Source organism: Plectropomus leopardus, chromosome 24 (genome assembly GCF_026936395.1).
Source record: "Plectropomus leopardus strain MGB_pleo_1.0 chromosome 24, ASM2693639v1, whole genome shotgun sequence".
Classification (NCBI taxonomy): Eukaryota; Metazoa; Chordata; class Actinopteri; order Perciformes; family Serranidae; genus Plectropomus; species Plectropomus leopardus.
In genome coordinates, this window is record NC_142199.1 from 14,499,825 (window position 1) to 14,523,868 (window position 24,044).

At 40.9% G+C, this 24,044-nt stretch overlaps 1 protein-coding gene across 2 annotated transcripts in view; it reads right to left on the reverse strand.

Moving 5' to 3' along the window:
* mgat5 (alpha-1,6-mannosylglycoprotein 6-beta-N-acetylglucosaminyltransferase) overlaps positions 1–24,044 on the reverse strand; it is a 105,662-nt gene that overhangs the window by 47,405 nt on the left and 34,213 nt on the right. For both annotated transcript variants that reach the window (XM_042512919.2, XM_042512918.2), the window contains exons 4-9: positions 18,004–18,080; positions 16,173–16,262; positions 10,907–10,978; positions 6,897–7,058; positions 3,003–3,172; positions 1,858–1,992 (exon numbers count right to left, since the gene is read on the reverse strand). In XM_042512919.2, the coding sequence (XP_042368853.1) occupies positions 1,858–1,992; positions 3,003–3,172; positions 6,897–7,058; positions 10,907–10,978; positions 16,173–16,262; positions 18,004–18,080 (706 nt within the window). The remainder of the gene's footprint in view (positions 1–1,857; positions 1,993–3,002; positions 3,173–6,896; positions 7,059–10,906; positions 10,979–16,172; positions 16,263–18,003; positions 18,081–24,044) is intronic.

Genomic DNA, 24,044 nt, shown 5'->3' on the forward strand with positions numbered 1-24,044 from the left:
CACAGCAATGCATACAGACAGTGTTGTGTCAAAACAAAGTGTCTGGCAAAAGAAAGTGAGGAAGTGACAAATGGAAGCCAAAAGAGGAATGATGAAATCAAACTTGTGGAACACATGCGGCCGATGACTAACTTGTTATTTGTCCAGTTTCATTTCTGCATTATTCCCATCGAATGTAGAACTGGTACACACTGACGTATTTTCTGCAGCCTTGCCGATGCAGATGAAAGTGCAGTGCCCGATTCAGTTATTGGATGAAAGGATTAAATGAAATAGAACAATAGGGCAACATTGGTTCTGCTTTATATCCAGAAAACAACAGCTTAGAGCATTCCCATTCCTCCAAAGTAGGATGAAACACAATGATACAGCACTGTAAGACAGATAGCCACAAGACTGGGGCAATAACAAAACACATTAATCACAAATGGCCCTGACACACTTGGTTGCTTTGTCCCCAAACACAAAGAATAAACCACAGAAAAGGGAACAATAACGACAGTTTATTGCTGGCAAGAATTTGGGGGCTGATATGCAAACAAATCTGGCATGTTCTGTCCATAGGATATCTTTCTCCCTGACTTCCTGTATGACAAATAAAGTCAAGAGAAGATGGTTTCACAAAGGGATTCTCGGGCCACAAAGGCAAAGGATGCAAGTTGCTAACAGGAGACAGCAGTGTAAAAGACACTCTGGCAAGACGATGCAGAGCAACACAACAGGTTACATTTCTTGAAAGAATAAACGCTTCAACCTTCAGTCTAGGTCTTGCTTCGCAAAGCACGGTGGCATTAAGTGCTTTGACACAAGTGTCCAATAATGGTAGGGAGAAATAATGCAGAAAACAGCATCTGGACCTTACATTACGCCTGAGGCTGAATCAATTTCCTCAGGGCACAAAGGGAGCGGATGCAGTTTAAGGTGTTATGTCGCAGACAAACAAAACCTGGTGACAAGCAGGAGGAACCAGCGGGGCCATTAGTGCCCCCAGACTTATTGTTCCTTCTCTTTTCCTGTCAGTCGGAGCTGATGAGAGCTTTTTCAAAACAAACCAGGAAGGCCCCGTCTGCAGTCCTCAGCGGAGCAATCGGAGAGCGAATAGACTCGAAACATCGCGAACAACAGACGCTGCTGCGGCCTTTTGGGAGATTGCAGTAATGTATGAGCAGAAAATAGACTCATTGTGCAAGCAAGTGCCAGACAAGGCTCAACCCAATGCCCTTTGCATATGTGAGAGGAGCTGTGAAACCACAGTTGGCGGTGGCAGAACAAGGTTAGAGGAATGTACAAATTACTCAGTTCATCTGGAGATAATGGAAAGACCTTAAACAAACAAACAGCTACAGTGCAAAGTAAATTACCCATCAACGGCCCAACGGAGCTGCGCCATAGACAACTGCAGAGCACTGGTTTTACTGGAAACAACCCAGTGTGAAAGTGTAAGTGTGTAAAGAAAACATGCCCTCCAAATCTGTTTGCTTAAAAAATATGTCTGCATTTTTTTCTATTTTTCTATAAAAATTACCAAAACATGAAAAGGAAAAAAAGCTATAAAATCACATAATATATATTGATATATATATATTTGGTTTTTTTTTTTTTTTTTTTACAAAAATACATATCTTTTTTAAGAAAATGTGCCTTACAAACCTGTGGGCCTGCCATTTTTTACGTATCAATATTATGTTACATTGATATAATTCACACAACACGCTTCCTTGATTTTTCAAAAACTTTCAATGATTTTTACTACTAACACAAATACAGAAATCTCTCATATGAAATACCCTAAACTGTGTGGCCATATTGGGAACTACACATAGTCAAAAGTTGATCGAGCCATATAAATGTACTTACTGGTAGTGGACCCAGGATGGTCCCAGCGTCTTCTTAAACTGGGTGAGACCGACGATGTCAATGTAGATGAGCTCAACCACTTTGTCACCCTGGGTCGGGCAACTGGACTTGTTCCCCATGACCTTGCGCATGATCCTGGGGAGAAACGTTTGATTTTACAACCTAATCAACAAGTTTTTCCAGAAATGTTAAAAAAACAACAATGCATTCAAACTAAAATATCATGAGACCAGTAGGATCTTTTCTGTAGCATGCAATTTTTAAAGATATATTTATTTTTCCAGACCTTAGGATATTTGTTGAATTCAGGTGTCAAGATCATAAAAAACAGTCAAAGCATGCAGGAGATAATTCAGTTCAGTGCTTCAGCTACATATCTGACTGAAAGCTAAAGAGAGGTGCAAAAATATTCGTAGAGAAGATTTCATTAATAGAGGTTGTGTTTATAATTTGTGTTGAACTGAACTACAAGCACAACCTTTTAACATAAACATGTGTATTTATTAATGTATTTATGCCTTAAGGAGAAGCAAACAACTAAAATCATCCCTGACATAGTGAGGTTGGTACACGGAGGCTGGAGGGCCAGATTCTTTTTAGTCAGCACAGCAGCTCACACTTTCCTGTATCCATGTCAAACAGCATGCACCCACTGGACAAGGTGAGTCAGCAGGCTAGTTTGAGTTTAAAGTTTCTATTTGCCCTCCAGGCTTTTTTTTTTTTTACCTGGGTAAAACCACCAACAAACATTTGAAAAATAGCACAGGAGCTGTATTTGTGTACCACAATCAAATAACCTTCAGCAAATACTAAATGTAAAAAAACAAACATGGTAAACAAAAGGTGCTTTGACTTTAGGGCACTGATGCAGCAAAAATGATGCAAAGTGTGGAATCGAGCATCTCGTCCCTCCCAAACATTCTCTGAATCTGACCTCAAGCATCTGTTGTGCAGACCTACATCTGGACACACAACAATTGTGATCATTGGCTCAGGCTGTTTGGCTCAAAAAAGTAGTCCACTGATTTCACATATTATGACTCGAATAAAAATTGGATCCTTTGAAGTTATGCATGATTATTTCCTGCAGTGCAGGCCAAGTAAGAACAAGTGGGGGTTGTATGCTTAGTGGTTTTGGTACTGACTCTTTGAGCTCGGCCAGGGAGGCTGAGATGCGAACATCATGGCCCAGCAGGTACAGCGTGGTTATGAGGTCACTCCATTGGACCAACTCGCCCAACGGGCCACCGCTGAAGGCGTTTTCTGCAATTTTGAAGCCTGACTCCTTGGTGAGCAGGCCCAGGTGCACCAGGATCTGATGGACAAGAAAAAAACATGAAATAAAATGAGTGACAAGAGTAGTTCATGTAGTGCAGAATCCATTAAGGCACCAGCGCAGAGACTGTTCAAAAGCATGCCCATTGGGAATGTGCCAAATGCTTAGCCTCTGGTACTGTTGTGCCTCCAGTATTGTTGCTTGTAGCGTTCTTGAGAATTGCTGATTCAAATAACTTCACACTCGGTTCTGCACCTCCTTGGGTTTTAAAAAAAATGCCTTTCAGGACATAGTTGCATACCCGGGCAATGGTATAGCATATGCTTCATTTGCTAACAGCTAGCTATTTGGGAGCAGGCTATTTCCAGGAACAAACTGTTATTCTGCCAAATCAATCACATATGCTTGAAGTCTTTGAGTTTTCTGAGAAGTAGTATCTGTTTTTTCCTGTGTTTCCATTCTCTGTGTCTTCCTGTGCCCCCTCTCTAAATTCATACGTTTTTACGGGTCCATGAAGGCGGCGCAGGCGCAACTTTTCAAGATCTTTTTTTTCCTCAGCAACAGTTTGTGGGGTTTGAGCCACTGGTGGTAAATGAACAGACTATCCAATCATAGCACATCAATGGATTAAAAGAGGGGCACGGGGGAGGTGGGGGATTGCAAACCACTAGAGCGCAATGACCAGTTCAGCTTCACTTTCACTGCACGTGGCGTTCTGCTGCTCTGTCTGTGCCCAGAGTACACTCTGTGCTCCTGTGTGGAGCTACGCATAACCAAATGGTATATGTATTCTGACAGCGCTCCTACTGACTGTCTAGCTCCAAAAATAGAAAATCAATATGTGATGGCAGATGTTTTATTTGTGGCAGCCTGCCACAAATATGTAAATGTGTGGGAAACCCTGTATGAATTTTAGCAAGTGATGGAGAGCTCACCATACCCTTTGATAGTTTAACAGTTCATAGAGTTTTCCTCTCAATACACGACACATGTACATAACACTCTTCAACTAAGTATGTCTTGTAGATCTGAAGAGCTTGCACTCAACACTGCACTCCCTTGGGTCTTCAGCAATACACTCGCCAAGTATGAAGTCAATCAGATGAATGATTGTTGAGAAAATCGAGCGACAGACCGACAGAGATTCCTTCCATTCTTGGTAGTGTTAAACGTGATTTTTAATACCACAATTTAAAGGTAGTGCTTCTGTATATCACTGTGTGGATAATACAAGGAAACACCTGATAAAAGAGTTGCATACCTGATGAGGGTTTCTATGGGAAAATATGTCTCGTCAAGGCTTGAAAAGAGCTACAGCTACAGTTGGAGATGAAGGTGTTATTTTAATGAGTGTATAATGTAAGGGAGCTGAAAGAAATCTGCGACATCTGTATTCCTTACTTCCCTACACAGATAAATGAAGAGAAACAAAACACAAGTTGCTTATAGAAAAATGGTGGACAAATAATTCAAAGACACCCCACTGGTTTCCTATTTGAGAAGATTTAAACGGGGAGTGTAAAAAACATGTTTATCCCAGCAGGGGACTGTGAAAGCAATTCCACTTTGTCCCTGTACACTGTCAGGTGCACAGTGCACACGCTGAGAAAAACACATGCGAGTTACACACACACGCACACACGCACACACACACACACACACACACACACACACACACACACACACACACACACACACACGCACACACACACACACACACACACACACACACACACACACACACACACACACACACACACACACACACACACACACACACACACACAGGATGGTTTTCAGTAGCTGAGGGGAACACAGTGTTCCACAGCAGGAGAAGGAAGTAATAGCGGGCTTTGTTTGAAGTGACCAATGCATTTTTCATTGTTGACAGCCAGCCTCAGTCCCAGAGCACACCAGTCAAGGATTAATAGTGCGGATTAATATCCAAAAGAGATTAGCGGATGAAATAAAGACCTGGTTTGGAAAGTATCTGGAGAGGAAAACACTCTTTGTTTAATTAGAGACTGAACAGACTAAACTGAGATGCAGAAATGAAAGAGGGAAGCCACTGTAAATATGTACAGGCTTCCCACACATTTTCATGGACAAAATTTCAAAACTAATCCATGACTTCAAGGACTGATTAAAAATATTTCTTTCTTGCCCTGCGTTTTTCAAACATAATTTCAGCTAGCTGGCCCACAGGAAGGGAGAGACAAGATCCAAAGAGAAAATGAACGTGACGGTCAATAAAACGTTATCACGCATCGACTCATATCACAGCAATGTCACATCGCCAAATTCACAAAATAAATTTAAGATTATGCTACATTACATGAGAGATTATCCACACAGGATTACTGTCACAGTTTCATCAAACACAACAAAATTCAATACCTTTTCCAAAACTTCTGATGATTTTTATCCCTCTGAAACCTGGATCAAAATTCAGTTTCTCGTGCTGCATTCAGATTCCTTTAACAAGTATTTTGGGTGCTGAGAAAATTGGTTTGATTTCTTTCGAACACCTGGAAAAAAGCAATGAGGAACTTGGCGAGCAATGTCCCGCAATTGCAAGAATGTAGAAAATTATAATAAAAAAGCTGGGGAGCATGTTGAGAAAACTATTTTTATGATTAACTTAATTATACATTTAATTTTTTGTTAAGGTCATTTTCTAATACATTTTAGTAATTTTTTAAAAAAGTTTTGAGCTTATGATCTCTTATAAGTTGCTTCTTCCCATTTTTGCAAGAAATCAATCCAGGTTGCATAAAGCATAAAAATTCAATTTAAAAGGATAAAATTCAGGTCATTTCCATGTGTGTTATTGTTTTTTTACTTTCCTTTTCTTTTGTTGAGGTCATTTTTTTTGTACTTTTTTCTAATTTGTTGCAATTTTCTGGGTGAGGTCTTATTATAAGTTGTTTCTTTCCTTTTTCCCATTTTTAAAGAAATCAACACAGGTTGCTGAGATTTCAAAGGGTAAAAATTCAAATACTTTCAGTTATTTTTCCTTACATCATGACTTTTCCAGGTCTGGGAAACAAGATAGTGAAATTCCATGACTGTTCCAGGATTTTCCTGACAGTGGGAGCCCACATAGATTGATAGATAGATGGGGGGGGGTTCTTGTTGCTTGTTCTCTGTGCTTTGTTTAAAACGATGCTGCTTTGCATCAGCACCAATGTATCACGGGACTGCGATGTGAATTATTCACAAGGCCAGTGGAAAGTGTGGAGTACATTATTCAGTGCTGGGAGCTGCTAACAGCTTGGGACACAATGGAATATCCATGTCAGTCCTTTCTCAACACCATTTCTTCTCTGAGGAAAAATTGAGTGGTTTATAAGTGTGAATAAGTGTGTGTGTGTGTGTGTACCTGCGTGGTGCAAGAGGCTGAAAGATTCAGAGAGGTGTTTTCAGAAACTTCTTGAAAGGATTATGCATCTTTCATTTTTAGGGCGATAAACAGTCAAATTTGAGCTAATCGCTTTATTATTATTCAGTTGTGATATTTTTTTGTGCGAGTAGAACGCTCATTATATCTGATTGCACCTGTTTCTGTGCGGGTGTGTGTCTTTCGGCTGGTTAAATAATGTGTGACAATTTCATGATATTCTGTCTCAAACTGACGTGTTAATTACACCTGTAGTGTATGCAGCACACAAAAGCTTCTCATTCAGTATTCTGAACACCATCTAGTCAGTCTTTCTCACTTGATTTCTCCAGTGTACTACGATGCACTGCATGTTACACTCACCTTCTTCCTTCGACGCCGGGCCAGGTTCTGCTTGGCAGCCAGCGAGCGGATGGCGCTGACCCATGGCTCAGCCATGCGTTTGATCCTCAGCATCATCCAGCGGAACTCCTCGCGCTGTGACATCACGCGGTACAGCTCCTCGAAACTCGTCCGGACCTCCGCCTGCAGACACAGCATCAAACACTGTTACAGTCTGTCATGTACATGTTACTCTGTCCAGTATGTAACAGATAAAGTAAGGAGTAAGCTGTTAATCTAATCTAAAGACACTGTAACTGTGATATTGTTCCGTTTGTTATCCGTTTGCTTGCTGTATTGTCTTCAAAGACTGTTTGTTTCAAATGCTTTCACCAGGTTCCCTACACATTTCTATGTTAGAAATTTTGAAACTTTTCCATGACTTTTCAAGGACCCAAATAGTTTTTTTTGTTTGTTTGTTTTTTTGCTATAATTGCCTGGCATTTTTCAAACATATAAAATTCAAACCCATAATTTCAGCATCTCACATGATGGCGTTTGGCAATTTTTAAATAAAATGTGCCTATGGAAAATACAAGAAAAAAATTAAAATCATTAAATCAATCAATCAAAAGAAAATGACTTTCCCAACCTGTTTTCTTTAAAATATATATTTATATTAAAGTTTCTAAGAATACACATATGTTATGTCCCAGCTGCACAGCTGGGTTATATTAATGATTCATGTCATTTCATTTATGACACAGAACACAATTACATGATTTTTCCTAAACTTTTAATTACTTAACTACTAACTACTAATAACTATATTTCCCAGGCCTGGAAAATATGGTTATAAAAATGTCATGACTTTTCCAGGTTTTCCCATATCCTTCTTTCTGCTGCTATTATGATGTAACCCCATGGCGATCTTTAAAAATGTGTTTAAAATTGCAATATTGACGACTACACTTCCTAAATAGCTCAAGGGACGTTTTCTTGGATTTAAAACCCTTCAAGAAAAACTGTAGTAACTTAATGATAAAAGGTTTACCCAAACTACTGAAATCTTTCAGCACCGTAGATTTGCAGATGGATTTAATATGTGGATGAATGAATGGTGAATGTTCAATATGCTGCACCATTGTCAGCCGCTATATGTCCAAGAAATCCCTCTTTAATCACTGAAGCCTGAATTCAAGTGATTCTGCTGAGGTGATAATAACCATCATAAACTGCCAGAGACATCTGCAGAGGAAATTATTTATGGAGGGCACACAAATATGTGCGCATGTTCGAGTTCTCTCCTGAGAGCAAAGTATCAAAGAAAGCTTAATATAAATCTTTGGAGTAAAAACTGTGAGAAAAAAAAGAATACTGCACTCAGAAAAGCAGTTTTATGGTGACAGAACAACAAATAGTGAAGCATTCAGAGTGCAAAGCCCTCTGTGTTACAAGCAAATGTGGGTTTGGCTGTGCAGGCTGAAAGGAGCGAAAACATCAGTCAAATCTTTTATAGCTCATTTAGAGGAGAGGAGAGGAGGGGAGAGGAGAGGAGAGGAGAGGAGGGGAGAGGAGAGGAGAGGAGGGGACAGAGGAAACAAAGAGAGGATATTAGGGGAGAGGAAACAGGAGAGATGAGGAGCAGAAAGAAGAGAGATGGGAGGAAATAAGAGGAGAGGAAATCAAAAGTGGAGGAAACAAAGAGAGGAAACAAGAGCGGAGGAGAGAGGAGATGAAACAAGGAGGAGATGAGGGAAGGAAACAAAGAAAAGATAGGAGAGGAAACCGGCAAGGGAAGAAGAGAGAAGAGGACACAACAGGAGAAAGAAGAAAAGAGGAGAGAAGAAATAGAAGTAGAGAGGCGAGGAGAGAAAACAAGAAAGGAAATGATAGGGGAGCACGGGACAGGAGAGGATAAAGGAATCAGGAGAGGAGAGGACTTGTTATCAGCAGCAGCAGCAGGATACATTAAGGGTCATTAAAGCTGATTTAATGAGATGTGAGGAAAAACAATGAAGCTGTAAAACATCTGACTGCGTGTTGCATCAAGTCCATCCTGTGTTTTCAGAGCGGCGACTTACTGGAAGTCAAAGTGATGAAACTCTAAATAAGGAAATGAAACCGAGGATTCTGTCGGCCACATCTGCAGAAGGTGTTGAATCCTGCTATAGTGCAAGATCACTTATCTGAATATAGCATATCAAGTCTTTTTATTGGTGTATTATCAGACATGGAAAATGAGAGAAAGACGACAGAGCAGTTGTGAATGAGACAGAGTCGCCGAGAGGAAGACAGAGTGAAAAAAGCAGAAACCACAGTGCCATTACCAGCTGCTAAGGTGGCTGAAACAAGGCTGTTTCAGGGCATTAGCATCCCTCATCACGACAGGAAATCACTTCCACAGACTGAACCTATTAAAATCTGGGCCTGAATTAAAATCTCCAAAGCCTGTCAAATGGCATCTCCCCACCACAGAGGGCTCGGAGCTGTTGATGCATCCAGAGAGGGGATGAAGAGTGCTTAATATTGATTCACCCGCAGCACAGTGAGGGGGGGGGTGTTTTCGAGGATACTGTGGGCTGCGCGTGAGCACCGACGGCCCGCAGAGGCGCTCTAAGTGGGATTTGAGTGAGCTGGTGCATTGGCAGGGATAGAAGATCATTATTCCAGATTTGTCCCAAGGTCCCGTCACTCCGGCTTTGGTCTAGAACCGCTCCGCTCTTTTATGCTATCGAGGCATGTTGACACTGAGGATCAGCCTCAGCCTGCTTGCTCATTTGCTGCCTTGTTTTGAACTACAATCATACACACTGCTCTTTACTGTCATTCTGGTCCATTTCACAGGGTTACCACACATTTTGTGTTTTTCAAACATTAGGATTCAAACTCTATTCAAACATAATTTCAGTGTCCCCAGTGTGATCAAGACAATAATGATTTTTATTTTTTCAGTTTCTTGCTGTGATAAATGGTGCCATTTGGGGGATTTTTGAAGAAAACACGCTTCTCAAAAATTAAAGGGGGAAAAAAAAAACCCAACTTTTTTTTTCATTAAAATTGCCAAAAACTTTTAAAGAAAATATGCCTTCCAAACCGGCTTTCTTAAAAATCATAAGAAAAAAAATGACAAGAAAAGAAAAGATAAAACAAAAAAAATCAAAAATATTTAGTTGTGTTTAAAATTTGCCATTTTTAAAAATAAAGTTTTCTATAAAAATTGCCCAAAAGAAAAGAAAAGAAAAAAACTGCCAACGATTTTCATGTTTCCTTTGAAAACTGATGTTTTTAAATAAATACAAAATACAACCATTTAAAGTTTTGCGCACCTCCCCAACGCCGAAAGTGCATTAAAAAATTTGACTTGGCAGACATGAAGAGAGATCCAGAACAGGAAGAAAATGAATAAACTTTCTTGGTGAAAAAATAAACAAAAACAAGCAAAATGTTGTCAGATGGCAACACATATTAAAGCTATGTTACATTGTCAGCTACAGAAAATAAACTCATCTTTATGTTACATTAATATCAATTAATTTATCACACACGACAAATGTCCATGATTTTTCCAGGCCTGGAAGTTTTCCATAGCCAATGGGAGCCCTGATTTTACACAATTACATATTAAAAACTCATATTAGTTCAAGTGTTTCCTAAAATTAAATACCCCATTAAGTAGCACTGAGTGTCACTTTCTTCTGTGGTGTCAGGATGATGGAGTGGGATTTAACGTCGAGAGGGACTCCGCTTAAAAATTTATGCTAATGGAAAACTTGCTGTCACAAAGTCTGGAGTTGTCACACACACATACAAGCCTCTGAAATTAATATATTCAAACCACTTGGATCACAACTGTGGCACTTAAAATGTTATGACACCCAAACACATCCAGTTTTCTACTAATGGTGCGAGGTGTGTTTTAAAATAAAAACAGCGTAGTAGCGAAAAGAGAGCGTTAGCAGTCGGTCTTTGGATAAAAGCTCTGAGGAAACTGAGGTGTCCTTTGTGTTTCTAGGTTAGCGCTAATAGGACGTGTTTGCTGTGTTTCTCACCTGTCCCCTCCTGTCTATTTCTTCATTCAGGTTCTTTGTCCTCCAGGGCAGGCGAGGACACCAGTTCTCCACCTATCGAATGAAAAACACCATTTTAGTTTGCTCACGACAAACAGATCATCGCCGTCAAAGAGAAATGGTAACACAGATTCAGACCATCATAATGGACAAACAAGTGAGGTCTTGTTAGAGCCGTAGGGAGACATTTACTGAGAGCGCTGCAAATTACTGCCAGAGGCACAAATAATTGCGTTAATGAAGTTTTTTCAATTTAGCAAGATATTTTTTAACACTTCAGATGTTGCTAAATTAGATCTGATTCCCAGTTGTTGGCGTGCATGTCTAAAGAGCAACAGAGTGCAGGATAAATTGTTTTCTGCTGCTGAATCTGGAATATGTGCAGACAAAACACCTTTGGAGCAGCAACAATGTATTCATGCTGCAAGAAGAGGACTTTATGTGAGGAAATACTAGTTAAATATCACAGCAAAAAGATCAGTGGTTGAATGAGCTGAATGGCAGACAGAATATCAGTGCTTCTATTATTGCTGTAAAAGGAAGTATTCTAAGTATTACTGGCTGTCACATTGCTGCTCTTTTGTTACTCTTGTGCTGAACAGAGAGCTGTGAGGCTGCGTTCAGACTGAAGGCAAATATCAGATTTGTTTCTCAAATCATATATTTAAGGGCAGACTGTCCACACTAACTAGATTTGTATGTCCGGACATCACCAGCCTATCTGCATGGGTTGCTGTGGTAACGAGGTAGTCAACGGTGAATACACTGGTGAGGTAGCTTTTCAACGTCAAGGCGTAAGAAATGGAGATCTCACATTATGACCTCTAAATGATTGCGCTGTCAAGTTGCGGTGCAGGATCTCATTTTAGCTGCAAGAGCATCGAGACTGAATCCGAATGGAATCGCATTTCAAACCACCAGCAAATATGGTACAGATCTAATATGCAAAAACAAAAAGATTTGCCAAAATGTAGATTTGAGTCTTACAATCCATCTTTTAATGTGATTAAATATTCTTTACAATCACTTAACAGGGCTCAACAATAAGGATTGCCTGATTTCCCAGGGCACCTAAAATGCTACCTCGGGCTAATAAATCTAGTAACTCACTTTCCCTGACTCTTTTTTTTCAAAAAATTATTTTAAAAAAATCGCTTTCCTGGAGCTGATGATGTAATTTGCTTAAGAATGAGCTCTCTCACATCCTTTTCATCTCTGCTGAGAAGAGCACATGTGTGGGGGCTTGTACGAAATATGACAGTTAACCTTTATCTTCGTTGTCATTTCTTAAATGCTTTAATTTTTGTTTTAATGAACTTGTAATGCAAGATATGCTATGACAGATCCTTCTTTTGAGGTGCACAGTTTTTTTTTGTGTATTTATGTACCATTTTCTATTGCCTGTGTATTTAAGTCCTGATGGTCTGTGCAGTTATCTGCATAAAGTGTATTCTCCTTTGTGAGTTGATATTTTTTCTATATTGGTGTTTTCGTTCTCTTTTCTACATCTTTATTTATAAACATTGAAATTGTCTTTATATATTTTTTCTATGACGTAATTTTTAGGATAGTTCCTCCACAAGTTGGTCAAAAATATATTGTTCTGCCCTGGTTATTACCAGTAGCCTTTGCCATGAATTTACATATTTGATGTTGGAAGTTGGCTTCTAATAGGCTGAATACACGCAGATTGTGGAGCTGATTGCAAACTCAGCTCATGGTATCTTCCTGGCCTCGCCAGAGAAGGCGTAATCTTTTTGTTTTCAATTTTCTTTGTTCTGTTATTAAACCTGATGAAGATCTGACAAATAAAATGTTTGGACAGTGTGCCAGAACTCTCTCTTTTTGGTATAAATGTGAAAAGGTAGAAAAAAATAGAAAAAGTAGTCGGTTTCTGAACAATGCTGAACCCTGCTTGAGCATTTTCAGTGTCGGACGTCGTCTCACTGTGTATCTATCACCGCATTTCTCTCTCAGGAAAGTATATCCCTAATGGACTTCTTGAAGAAAACAAAGGGCCCGTTATAAACGCCCCCACAAAACAAAAGGTGGGACCTCTTACTTCTACTTCTCTGTCTCAGCATTTCCTTCCTCTTATATTGGACATGACTATTGTTTGACCACAGGGAGGAACATGGAGAAGTGCTGCGTGTGCTGTGCAACACAAGACAAGGTATGTTTATTCTCCTTCTCAAACCACAAAAACACACACACACACACACACACACACACACACACACACACACACACACACACACACACACACACACACACACACACACACACACACACACACACACACACACGATGCTAGTTGAGCCCTGACCTTCTGCAGCCGACATCCATCATGATATGTTGCCCTTTCTGATCTGCGCTCTTCGCAAGGTTAATGTTGTGGTCGACAAGTATGGATTATACGTGGCAAAGGGTGTGTGTTTGAGCGTCTGCTCATAACAGACGAGCCGTGGCGGACGGAGAGATTCTAAATGGAAATACATGCAAATTGTCATGGCAACCGTGTAAGCACGTGACCAGGAGTGGAGGCTGAGGGCTGTTAGATTAGCAGGATTGAGACAGAGAGACATTTCGAATCTCTGCAGCTCTTTAAAGCAAGTGTGTTTGTTTCCAGAACACAGTGGATGGACATGAGCAGAGAGCAAGACAGAAAAAGGTTTTCTCCTAATGGATTGTACTGTTGTCCATCTAACTTCTATTTCCATACAGAGCAGGTTGGGCTTTCTGTGCAACGCTTTCAGCTCATATACAATATTCATAACAGGCTTCTGACCTTCCCAGAGCTGAAGTCATGACTGAAATCTTGCTTTTTATAAACAAAATATCCACCCAGTAGATGACAAAAAGCTTGATTCTCACTTAAATCAACACTTGATGAGACAGCATGTTAAAACTTTCAGTAGAGAGGAGGGAGACGCGCGCTCAAATATCTGAATCAAACAGAATGGTAATCACGGCTGTGATCTATGAGGGATATTTGAAATGTTAAATCGCGGCTCTTATGGGAAGCGTATAAAAACAAATCATTTTCACATCAAATTTTGTTTGGTTTCGAGGCTGAATGACAGACTTTCACTAGAATGAATGGCTTTCATCACCAGAAATGAATCCTGGCCATGTTGACTGGTCTGGCAAAGATAAATCATACAATATTAAAAGTCTCAAAGTGTCCCTTGAAGGAACACAAGCTTCTATATGTTAGTGCTCGTCAATAATGTACGACTCTTCCATGCTGGTCTGGCTGCTTTTTCTACCATTTGCTGAGGATATGTAGAGACTAAGGCAGGGGAGCAAAGTCATTCCACGTCTCCCATCGGAGGCTGAGAACTCATCTCTTTAAGAAGCACCCCTCCCCTCCCTCCACTCCCACCGAATCGTCTCCTCGTCCTCCCACACTGTCCTCTTCAACACACTCTAATTTGCTCTCATTAAAAATGAAATCCCCTATACCTCTCTCCTTTGCGCTTATTTTTAGCGCCTCATTCTTATACGATTGTTCTCAGGTGACGGGGTGTTGTCAGGGCTCTGAACCTTACATTTTTTGGGTTGTCTGTGCCGGTGCAGTATGCAGCTACAATCCCAGCTTACTCTACTCCTGTTTTCACAGGAAGTTACTGCAACTAAAAACACCACGAGCTACATTATTGATTTGATTTGATTATTACACTGAGCTCCATTGTTGTCCAAAAACTATTAAAAACACATCAATGAGCTGCAATGTTTTCCGGCTGATATGTTTTTCCGCTGGGATGAACACACACACTGTAGATTGTAGCAGTGTGTAAATAATCTCTGACAAATGCTCTATTTACTCCAGTCTGAGTAACATTTGCTAAAAACTACAGTTACATGCTGATTTGGAAAGTTGAAGAGCCTTTATTTTAAAACTACACATTTGTGAGCCTTTTTTGAAAGATCCACAGACAAGGTATTAAGAAACAGAGTGGGTTTTGTGGGTTTTACTGACAATCAGGTAAATAAAAAGTACGGCCTCATCATTTAAAGGTATACTATGCAGGATTTTCAGGATTTTCCTGAAAAAACATTTTATAAAAATTTGTCAAAATCATCACTCATGACCCACATGAAGTGTGTGTCAGTGTATCTATGTGCAGATACTCTGCCTTCCGCAAAAGAAGAAGAGAATATAGTATTCTCTCCTTAGTTTGCTGTGTTCAGGACATTTCTGGGCACAACATGCAGGTGAGTTTGGGACTTTATAAAAGGTAGCAACCTGGTGCCAGACCCTAAACACCACGCATCCAAGAGGAAGCTATGCCCCAAAAAAAGTAAACATAGAGAGACCAAATGGAAATAGGACAAAGCTGGGGTTTGCTTTCACTTTCACTGGCAATACTGATTACTGATGTTAACCTGAGTGGGTTGCATTGGTACATTTATTTGCATTTTCTTTTTTTAGCGTACGGAAATTCTGTTTAAATTTGCATTACATTCAAATGGAAACTTGACTTATGACTGCATCTTTCTTTTACAATTCCTTCTTTATAATATCTGAATATTTTCTGTCAACACAAAAAAGGCCGCAATATCTTAATGTTGCGAGACCAACTTAGCACTTTTGTGAATTGTAAATTTGACCATTATTAGATGGTTTGTGACTATTGCTGCTTCTTCACACATATATGCAGTCTATGTTGATTTTGTTCCATGTGAAGCTGGGCATACACTCTGCGATTTGAGCCTGTTTTAGAAATGATACTTAATTTTAACTCCTACTGTATGAGTAAATCCTCTGCAATACGAAGCCAAAGCTAGAGATTTATGTGCTCACACTGTGCGAGTAAAACAGAAAATAAAATGGCTCGTCAGCCCCTGCGGACCGTCCTGGTTGTTGACAATTGTCAATAAAGATTCATGTGAAAGCTACGGGGATGCAGAAAAATAGTCTGACAGCTAGCAGAGGTACTGTTCACAATATTAGAGACAGACAAAGTCTCTTTCTGCAAAAACAGGTCAGTCCATGTGTTGATTCCCTATCTGTTCTTCTCTTGGTTTCCCTCTTTCACACATACACACATACAAGTTAGCAGCACCTACAAACTAGCTCAGTATTAGCTACACTGTGTGACTGAGTATGTGAATCAAGACATTTGTTGAATTTTTAGAGGTTTAGCTCCCATTGTTTTGGGTACAAACACACTTACAACATCTTCATTACGTTCAAACACGTGGTTACAATTAACACACATGCGCATACACACACAGGACTCACCTCGCTGAGGTAGATGAAGAAGGAGCAGGTGGATCCATCCACGCCATAGTTGCCGTAGCAGGAGTCTGAGCGCCACATCTCCCTCATCCACTGAGGAAGAGAAGGACAAAAAAGATTAAATCTGAGCCCAACATGCATTCTCACCCAAATCACCCCTCCAGTCTCTCAAACTTTAATATCGGTGAAAAATATGAGCCCACTGTGAGTTAATAGCAGTTAAATATATTTTATCAGCAGCTGTAAAGTTACTTCAAACTGTCATTTGGAGCTTTTTTCATCCTAATAATGAAGCAAAAAAAAGTCCAGGTGATGTTACAAGTGACTGTGGTGTGTGGGCTGGTTAGGATGCTGGGAGAATACATTATGCAGGGCAGCAAAATCTATAGTAGGAGCTGCCTATCTAGCTTTCACCACCCTAATGGGAAAAAAAAAGAAAAAACAGTCCAGGCTGTTTTTGTGGCTCGGAGGTTCGAGAAGCAGCAGGGTTGTGACTTAAAAGTCACTGGCTTCAATCCCTGGAATCAAATGGAAAATCTGGGTTTGAAAATAAAAGGGAGAATATTTCCCTTTCATCAAGTACATGTGCAAGTCATCCGGTGGAACTGCTCAGCGGCCAACAGGAAGACCAGAGGTTGTTCTGGGGTGCTCTTGTGTGTGAATGTGTGGAAATAAATCAATGTGAAAATGGTATTTTTCACTGAAACATGCATATTCGATAAATCTTCCAACAGAAATAATAGTAAAAATCTTAAGGAGAGCAGAAAAGGTGCAGCAGGGCTTGAACAAATATTCCTCTATGTCCCCTCAGCTGATTTGATCCCTGGCGGGCAGATTTCTGTGTGACTGACATGCTGGAATAACATGCGAAGTAGAAGCCAAGATGTGGACTGACAGCTACCCTGCTTAGTTGATAGGCTGGAGTACATCATGCTTTCCGACTTACAGTAACCTAAGGGAGCAGCAGCACGCGGTGAGATATAAAATCGAGTTTTCAAAGCTGTTCACAGAGGGGAGACCTGGCAGATGGGCTTGGATCAGAGACGCTTGGATGGCGAAGACATGAAGATTGCACTATATTTGTTTAAATGGCAACCTAAGAGCTCTATAAAGTGAGAACATGGATTTGTTAGATGTTACTGTGTGCTGATAGTAAAACTGCTGTGGAATAACAGTTTTCTGGAAATAACAGGCTTGTGTACAGTATGCGTGTGTGTGTGCGTGTGTGTGTGTGTGTGTGTGTGTAAAGCAGGCTTTGGCATCGCCTGGCGCCCAGTTGGAAATGCTGACAGTATCAGTGGAGGATTGGGACTGGCTGAGCAGATGGTGTGTATGATAGGGCCCTATCAGCTCCAGGGAGACCAGTGCGCGTACACGCGTACACGCGTACACGCGTACACGCGTACACACACACACACACACACACACACAAAAACAGAGATGTTGGATTGAAATTGTGCATACATCTGTGTGTGTGCACCTGTGTCAGTGTGTGGGCTTTCAAGAGGCCCCTAAAAGTGAAATTAAACCTCTCTGAAGTCTAATATTCCCCACACATGGACCGTTATGCTGGTAATAAAATTAGATCATTGTTTATACTTGTGGTGTTTTTTTCGCTCTGCTCTTCCCCAGAAGAGTTTTTGCCAGTCAACCAAGTGTGGGCGTGTGATGCCATCTTTTCTGTTTATGTAGTTTGACTTTCTGTAGGCGGTGCTCTTTTTTCTCACTACCTATTTCTTCTTTTACTTATTTCAAAATGAACTATGATAGAAAAACAAGCACAGAGAGCGAGGTGGAGAGGCTGTCTTTATGTGTGTTTCGATGGGTGGCTCACCTTGACCTTGCCCTCGCAGTGAGGGAAACCCTCCAATGGCGGCAGCTCGCACTTCTCCTGGGCTCCGTTTAGGAGGTCTGGAGGACAACAGAGAGAGAAGAGGAGAGAAAAATCAATAAGGTCATGTCAGTCGGCTGTCTGTGACTTTATCGGCATGGATGATCCTCCAACTGGAGACGATGTAGATGAAAACCTTCGCATTTTAAAAACACACTAACCAAGCTTTTCTAGTTGGCGAATTAAAGTGCTGAATAGTGACACCTTGTAGGAACTGATCGGCGACGTCTGATCGATTAGAGGAGAAATAACACTGCACCTGCACCAGTTTCAACCAGCTCACTACTTTTTAAAAAATAAAAATGAAAGGCAGTGGCTGCCGAAGTGACTTGTACAAAAGCATGCCATCCCATTTTTCTCAACAGGTTCTTTCTCTCAGCTGTGATGGGACAACTTCCTCATGTACTTCCTCTTGTAAATGAAAAGAGCCACACAAACACACGAAACAGGATAGGAGAAGAAACCCAATATGCCACCCAGGTGACAACCAACATGGCTGTGTGGTGAGTCTGAGGGGGAAGCGGCATTAGTTCCTCTAACAGCTACTGGATATTGGTTCCAAAAACAAAGAATAAAAAATTAGATGCTATAAAATTTCATGGAGGACAACTTTTTTTGCTCCATTGTCCATCGCAGGTTCACGATCCACACATGACAAACCTTACTGATACTGTTGACCTCTGACCTTTCATGTAGAGCCATGATCAGGCTAAAAACCAACATCTTGCACATCAAGACCAAATACCTGCAAAATTCATCATTTACCCGAGCCTGGGAACCAGACAAATCTGCAAGCTCAGGTTTCTTTTGCTCTGGCAGATGCATCTGATCCTCCTCCTGTTCAGACAGATTTCTAGCTGGCTCGGCGCGAGCGGGGCCGATCACAAGCATTTATCTAATAAAGGGGGGATTTTGATACGATGACTGATAGAAGAGTGTTACACCAGATTTGAAAAAGTCACTTGTCAGACATTTCGCTGCTCCGACTGGCTGCAATTGCCTCAAGTCTGAAGGTCATGTTTCTTTGCTCTGGCTGGTTGGAGACTACATTTCTTTGGCCTGATTGGTTGCAAGTCTATCCAACTTTGCAACCAGATGCATTTTGGTGTGCACCTGTTAATAACGCCCTCTGATAAATCAAAAACAACCTGAGAGGTTCAAGCTTACATTTACCCATCAGCCACAGTTGTACTGTGTGTTTAGTGCTAATTATCAGCTATTAAAAAGCAAATATGCTGAACAGAGATGGTAATCATTACACCTGCTAAACATTGACACATGAGCATGTTAGCATGCTGACACGTCTGTGGTGCAACCTCAGCTGGTCAGGCCCGTTGCTTCTCGACAGCTGTAGACCGCCCATTACTCTGTGGTCAGGGATGACTGTCAGCCAACAGGATCACCTTTGGCTCGCCAATGTGAATGCCATAACAACAGAAACCACAAAGAGCAGAGCGCCGGGGCCAGTCAAGGCCACATTGATGCAAACACAGGATGAAAAGTATTTAAGACTGTTCACTTTCTGCAATAAACAAAATGAATGCAACTGCAGCAGGGGAAGGAGTCACTACATCTTTTCTGCATTGCTTTCAATATCCCAGGAAGCCAGTATCACTGTAGGATTAACATGCATGGCTTGCACGCAGGCTTCCCTTCCATATAATCACCTTTCTGAGATCACCATTCAGAGACGTTAACGTCATCGCCACTGACCTTTATAGCCAGAATATAAATAATGCATTATGGTAGGCTGTGCGGTGAATAGATAAAAGCTTCGAAGCAAACACCAGACTGATGTAATGAGTTTGTGGGTGGTGTTTTAGGACGAGGATGTGTGTGTTTATTGAGATTTGTGCGTGTGAAGCTAATCAGCGGCTCCAGAGCTGGGTCAGTCTTCTGTCGGGTTGGGCGGGGGGTGTAGGGTGGAGCAGGGGATCCTACATCATGCATTCAGTTTATTTACTGACAAGCTGCTGCAGTAAACAGATATTTTACTGGTGAACTTTTTTTTTCCTCGCTCCATCTTTCTGTGCAGCTCTATCGCCTGGATTAGTGTGAAAAACATATTTCTCTGACACCCGCTCCCTCAGCACCGTGTATCAGGAAGAATGAGAGATAAAAGAGAGGTGATGAAATGCCAGAGAGCACTACAACTAAAAGATGGAAAGCCACCAACACAAGTTTCCATTCACTGCTTCAGTCACCATGTAGGGAGGGAGAACGGGCTGTCGAGTTGATGTGTGGTTGTATCAGCGATATTGTGAGAATGACCCCCTTAAAACATAAATGTCTCGTCCCCCAGGCCTCTCTACACCTTTTTGCAACAACGTCTTTGTGTCAGTAAGCAATGAAGAGTGGAGAGTCAGAGCTGTTAACAGGATCAGTTTACAAGATATCTGATATTGTCAGCTTTAACTATCACAAGTGAATACACAGCAACATTGTCTACATAATGCAATTACACTGTAGTCACGTAGTCACACTGTAGTCACAACAACATATAATTTCAAATATAGTGATTAACTCTGAGAATAACTATTTAGCAACACTTCACTCAACAGGTGTGCAGTTTGACTACCGAGTATACTGGGTAAGTTCCACCCAATCATGACTCAAATACTGTTTTATGTAAGTCTGTACAGTAAAATCAATCTAATAATAATAATCAATCTTTGAGTATTCGCTGTTTCTGTAGTCAAACTATCATTCATATTAGCAAGGAAGAGGAAATGGCAGAAAAGTAGAACTACTCCCCAAACTTAGATTTTTATCAAACGCATGACAGTACACTGGATGCCAAAACTTCTCTGTTTCCATTTCTGTCCTAGCTGGGTCCAACAGCTGCTTTAGAGTTGCAGTAGAAAAGAAGTCAGAAACTCTTAAGAGAAGAGCTTCAGTAAGCCAAATAATGATCACTTTGAACCCAATAACAAGTGTTATATTTCTATTATTTTGTTTAAGTAGCTGACCAAACCCTGCTGTGGAATAATGTGATTTTAATCCTATGAGGTTCAAAAAGGAAAGAGGTGGGAGGCCAGTGAGCCAATTCTGAAGGAGTCAGCCAGTCACAAGATGAATACAATAAAGGCTTCTTATTGTTTCCAAAGGCAGCAGCAAACCGGAGGATTAAAGCTTTTCTTCTCAAGCACAAAAAGAAGCAGCTTCTCATTTTTATCCTGCCCTAACCGCCGCTTTCACAGGTGTTAAAGGAATACTTCTCTCCTCAAATGGAAATTTATATTTCAATAACTCACCCCGTGATCAGTGATTTTCTGAAGAAATGGGGTTTTTTCGTATGCCTCTGGTGAAAGACGAATCCAAAAGTGGAGGAAATTCTTGATGAACCGAAGTCATTGGGATCCACATTTAACAACAGCTAAATTATATCAAAACATCCGTTTACAAAGTCATATACAACTTGTGCTGTATAATCTAAGACTCAATTTTACAGTCACATGCTCAGAAAGTGATGATATAGTTGAGGTTGTTAAAAGCGGACTCATGTGACTTCAATTCATCAAGAAGGTTTTGGATTCTTCATGAACTGTGGAGGCATGCGTGATAAACGAAGTTTTCAACATGAATTGAGTGCTTATTATACAATTGGTCATTTGGGGGGGGGGGGAGTATTCCTTTCGACAAGTTGTTATTTCGATGTGTCAGATACATATTTAATCGACATTTGGGTAAATATAAGTATTGAACTGAGGTTGGTATCAACTTGGATTAGAGAGATATTTCAAGTGCTTGTAGCCTTGTCTCGTGCTTTCACTGTCAAATCCTTTATTCTTTCATGTTGTGGTGTTCTTGTCCCATCAAATTGAATTTGGCTTTATCTTTTTCCTTTAAATATTTTTTTTGGGCTTATTGCCTTTATTAGATAAGACAGCTTAAGCATGAAAAGGGGGAGAGAGAGGCAAGGAAGTAGCCTTTGTTCATGGGGTGCCCACTCCACCAATTGAGCTATTGGGCACCTCGAATTTGTATTTATTGTCTTTGTGCCCTCAATTTCTGTACTGCCGCCTTAAGAAACCTGATTTGTGATTTGTCGTTCGGTAAAGCGGCTGTCTTGTGCAGCATGCAAGAGCCATGAGCACAGAGTGAGTTACCACTATCTCATCCCTCAGACGCCCAGTCATCCAGTCAGTCCACCCAACAACCGACTGGGCAGCCTGTCATTCATTCTGTCATTCGGCCAGTCGGCCGGCGAGCGCCAAAGCCACCAGGCAAATCTTCTCCTTGCTTTAATCAAGCAGAAGAAGCTGCTGCCAAGGAGCAGCTAAATATAGCTCCCTTCATAATCAAACTCAGCAGAGGTGGTGCTGTTTCAAAGGGAGACCATTTCTTGTCGTTCACCTCCACTGAAACACGGATGGATATCAATCCAGCCAAAACCCTTCACCTGCCTGTCCCACTTCATATCCATGTACATAGACAAAGTCCAATCACAAGCTGCTGTGAGTTTAAGCTGAAGGAGCTGTTGTTGAGGTAACACCCTCCGTATTTGCTGTCAAACATACACTATGGTCATGAATAGTGCGATGAGAGGTGTGACTGATGCACTGAAGCGATGGTGCAAGGCAAAGAGCCAAGAACCAAACCACACCTCTGTGGCGCAAACACAAGGACAAAGAAACCAAGGCAGAGGAACAAAAACAGAACATGGAGCTAAAAAGACAAACCTTCTTCAAACAGCTCACAGAACGTTTTGACAATCAAATGAAAGCAGACACACAAGGTTAATTCGTAACAGATGAAAGCAAGCCACCACCACAAGGTATAATGATATAAATACAGACATATAAAAGTGAAAATAATGAGCTAAAAGACGCATTAAGAAGTGATCTAAAGTGAACCGTACAGAGAACCAGAGGTACAAAAACAGATGAGATCATTCAAAGAGACTCGCAGCACTGAGGTCACCATTAGCAAGTTCCTAGCACACAGTGTTGGCCATCTGATAGCCCTTAAATATAGTATCATCACTGAACAATAACACACTTTACACACAGGCTTATTTTCCCCTCTCCCTCCCTATGTGTGTATGTCCAAGTCCATGAGGTAATGTGAAATTTGACAACTCCAGAACTGGATTGAGGACATCTGGTTTATGTTATTCTTTCTCTTGTGTACTTCTTCCTCTCTCTCTTTTTCCCCATCTCTCTCTCTTTCGCGCTCTCATTGATTTCATTCTCAGGCAAAGTAAAAACCTTCCCTCAAACAACAGGAGATCTGCCAAAGGCCTAGCTTTAATGACACAGTTTGGTCAGCATATACCAAATAAGTGTGAAATTCATTGGCGTACAAAAGCAGGATTGCGGGAGTTTTGTGACAATTATGCTGGAACAACGCAGTCTTCTGCAGAAAAACATCCCGGCAGTGAACAAACGTCATTTAAAGTAAACGATGTGTTTCTGCAGAGCTGAAGGCTTAAAAAATATATATATAAATAAAAAAAAGGGGTGAAAAGTGCAGCTCTCCTCATCTCTATGTCCTCTGATCCACTGGCTTAGAAACACTAATTTTAGATGCACTTTGCAAGAAGACGCAGAGGTATCAGTGTGTGAGTTTGTGTGCGTTTAGCGTGTGTGTGCGAATCTCTGCAGCAGCTCATCAATTAGACAGTAGGCAGGCTGGCTGATGGACGACGTCCTCTCAGCTACAGAGCGTCAACAGCTGTGCAGGTGGAGACGAGTTGGGGTCTGTATCAAGAAGCAGCCTCTGCTTCGCCTGACTCTCTTGGGTTACAGCCTCACTGAGTCTGTAACTGCTGTCACAAAGATGTTGTGACTCAGTTCACTTTCCACATTCTGTGCTATTTTCCATGGTGACATTTTGGTGCTTTTTTTGTTACATAAGGATCAAACTCTTATGAATAAAAAGAGTTCAAAGTAAATCTGTTCCTACTAACAAAGCAGAGTGAGAAAGTGTCTCAAACAGAATCTGTTAGCAATATTTTATAACTACAGAGGGGATGTAAACAG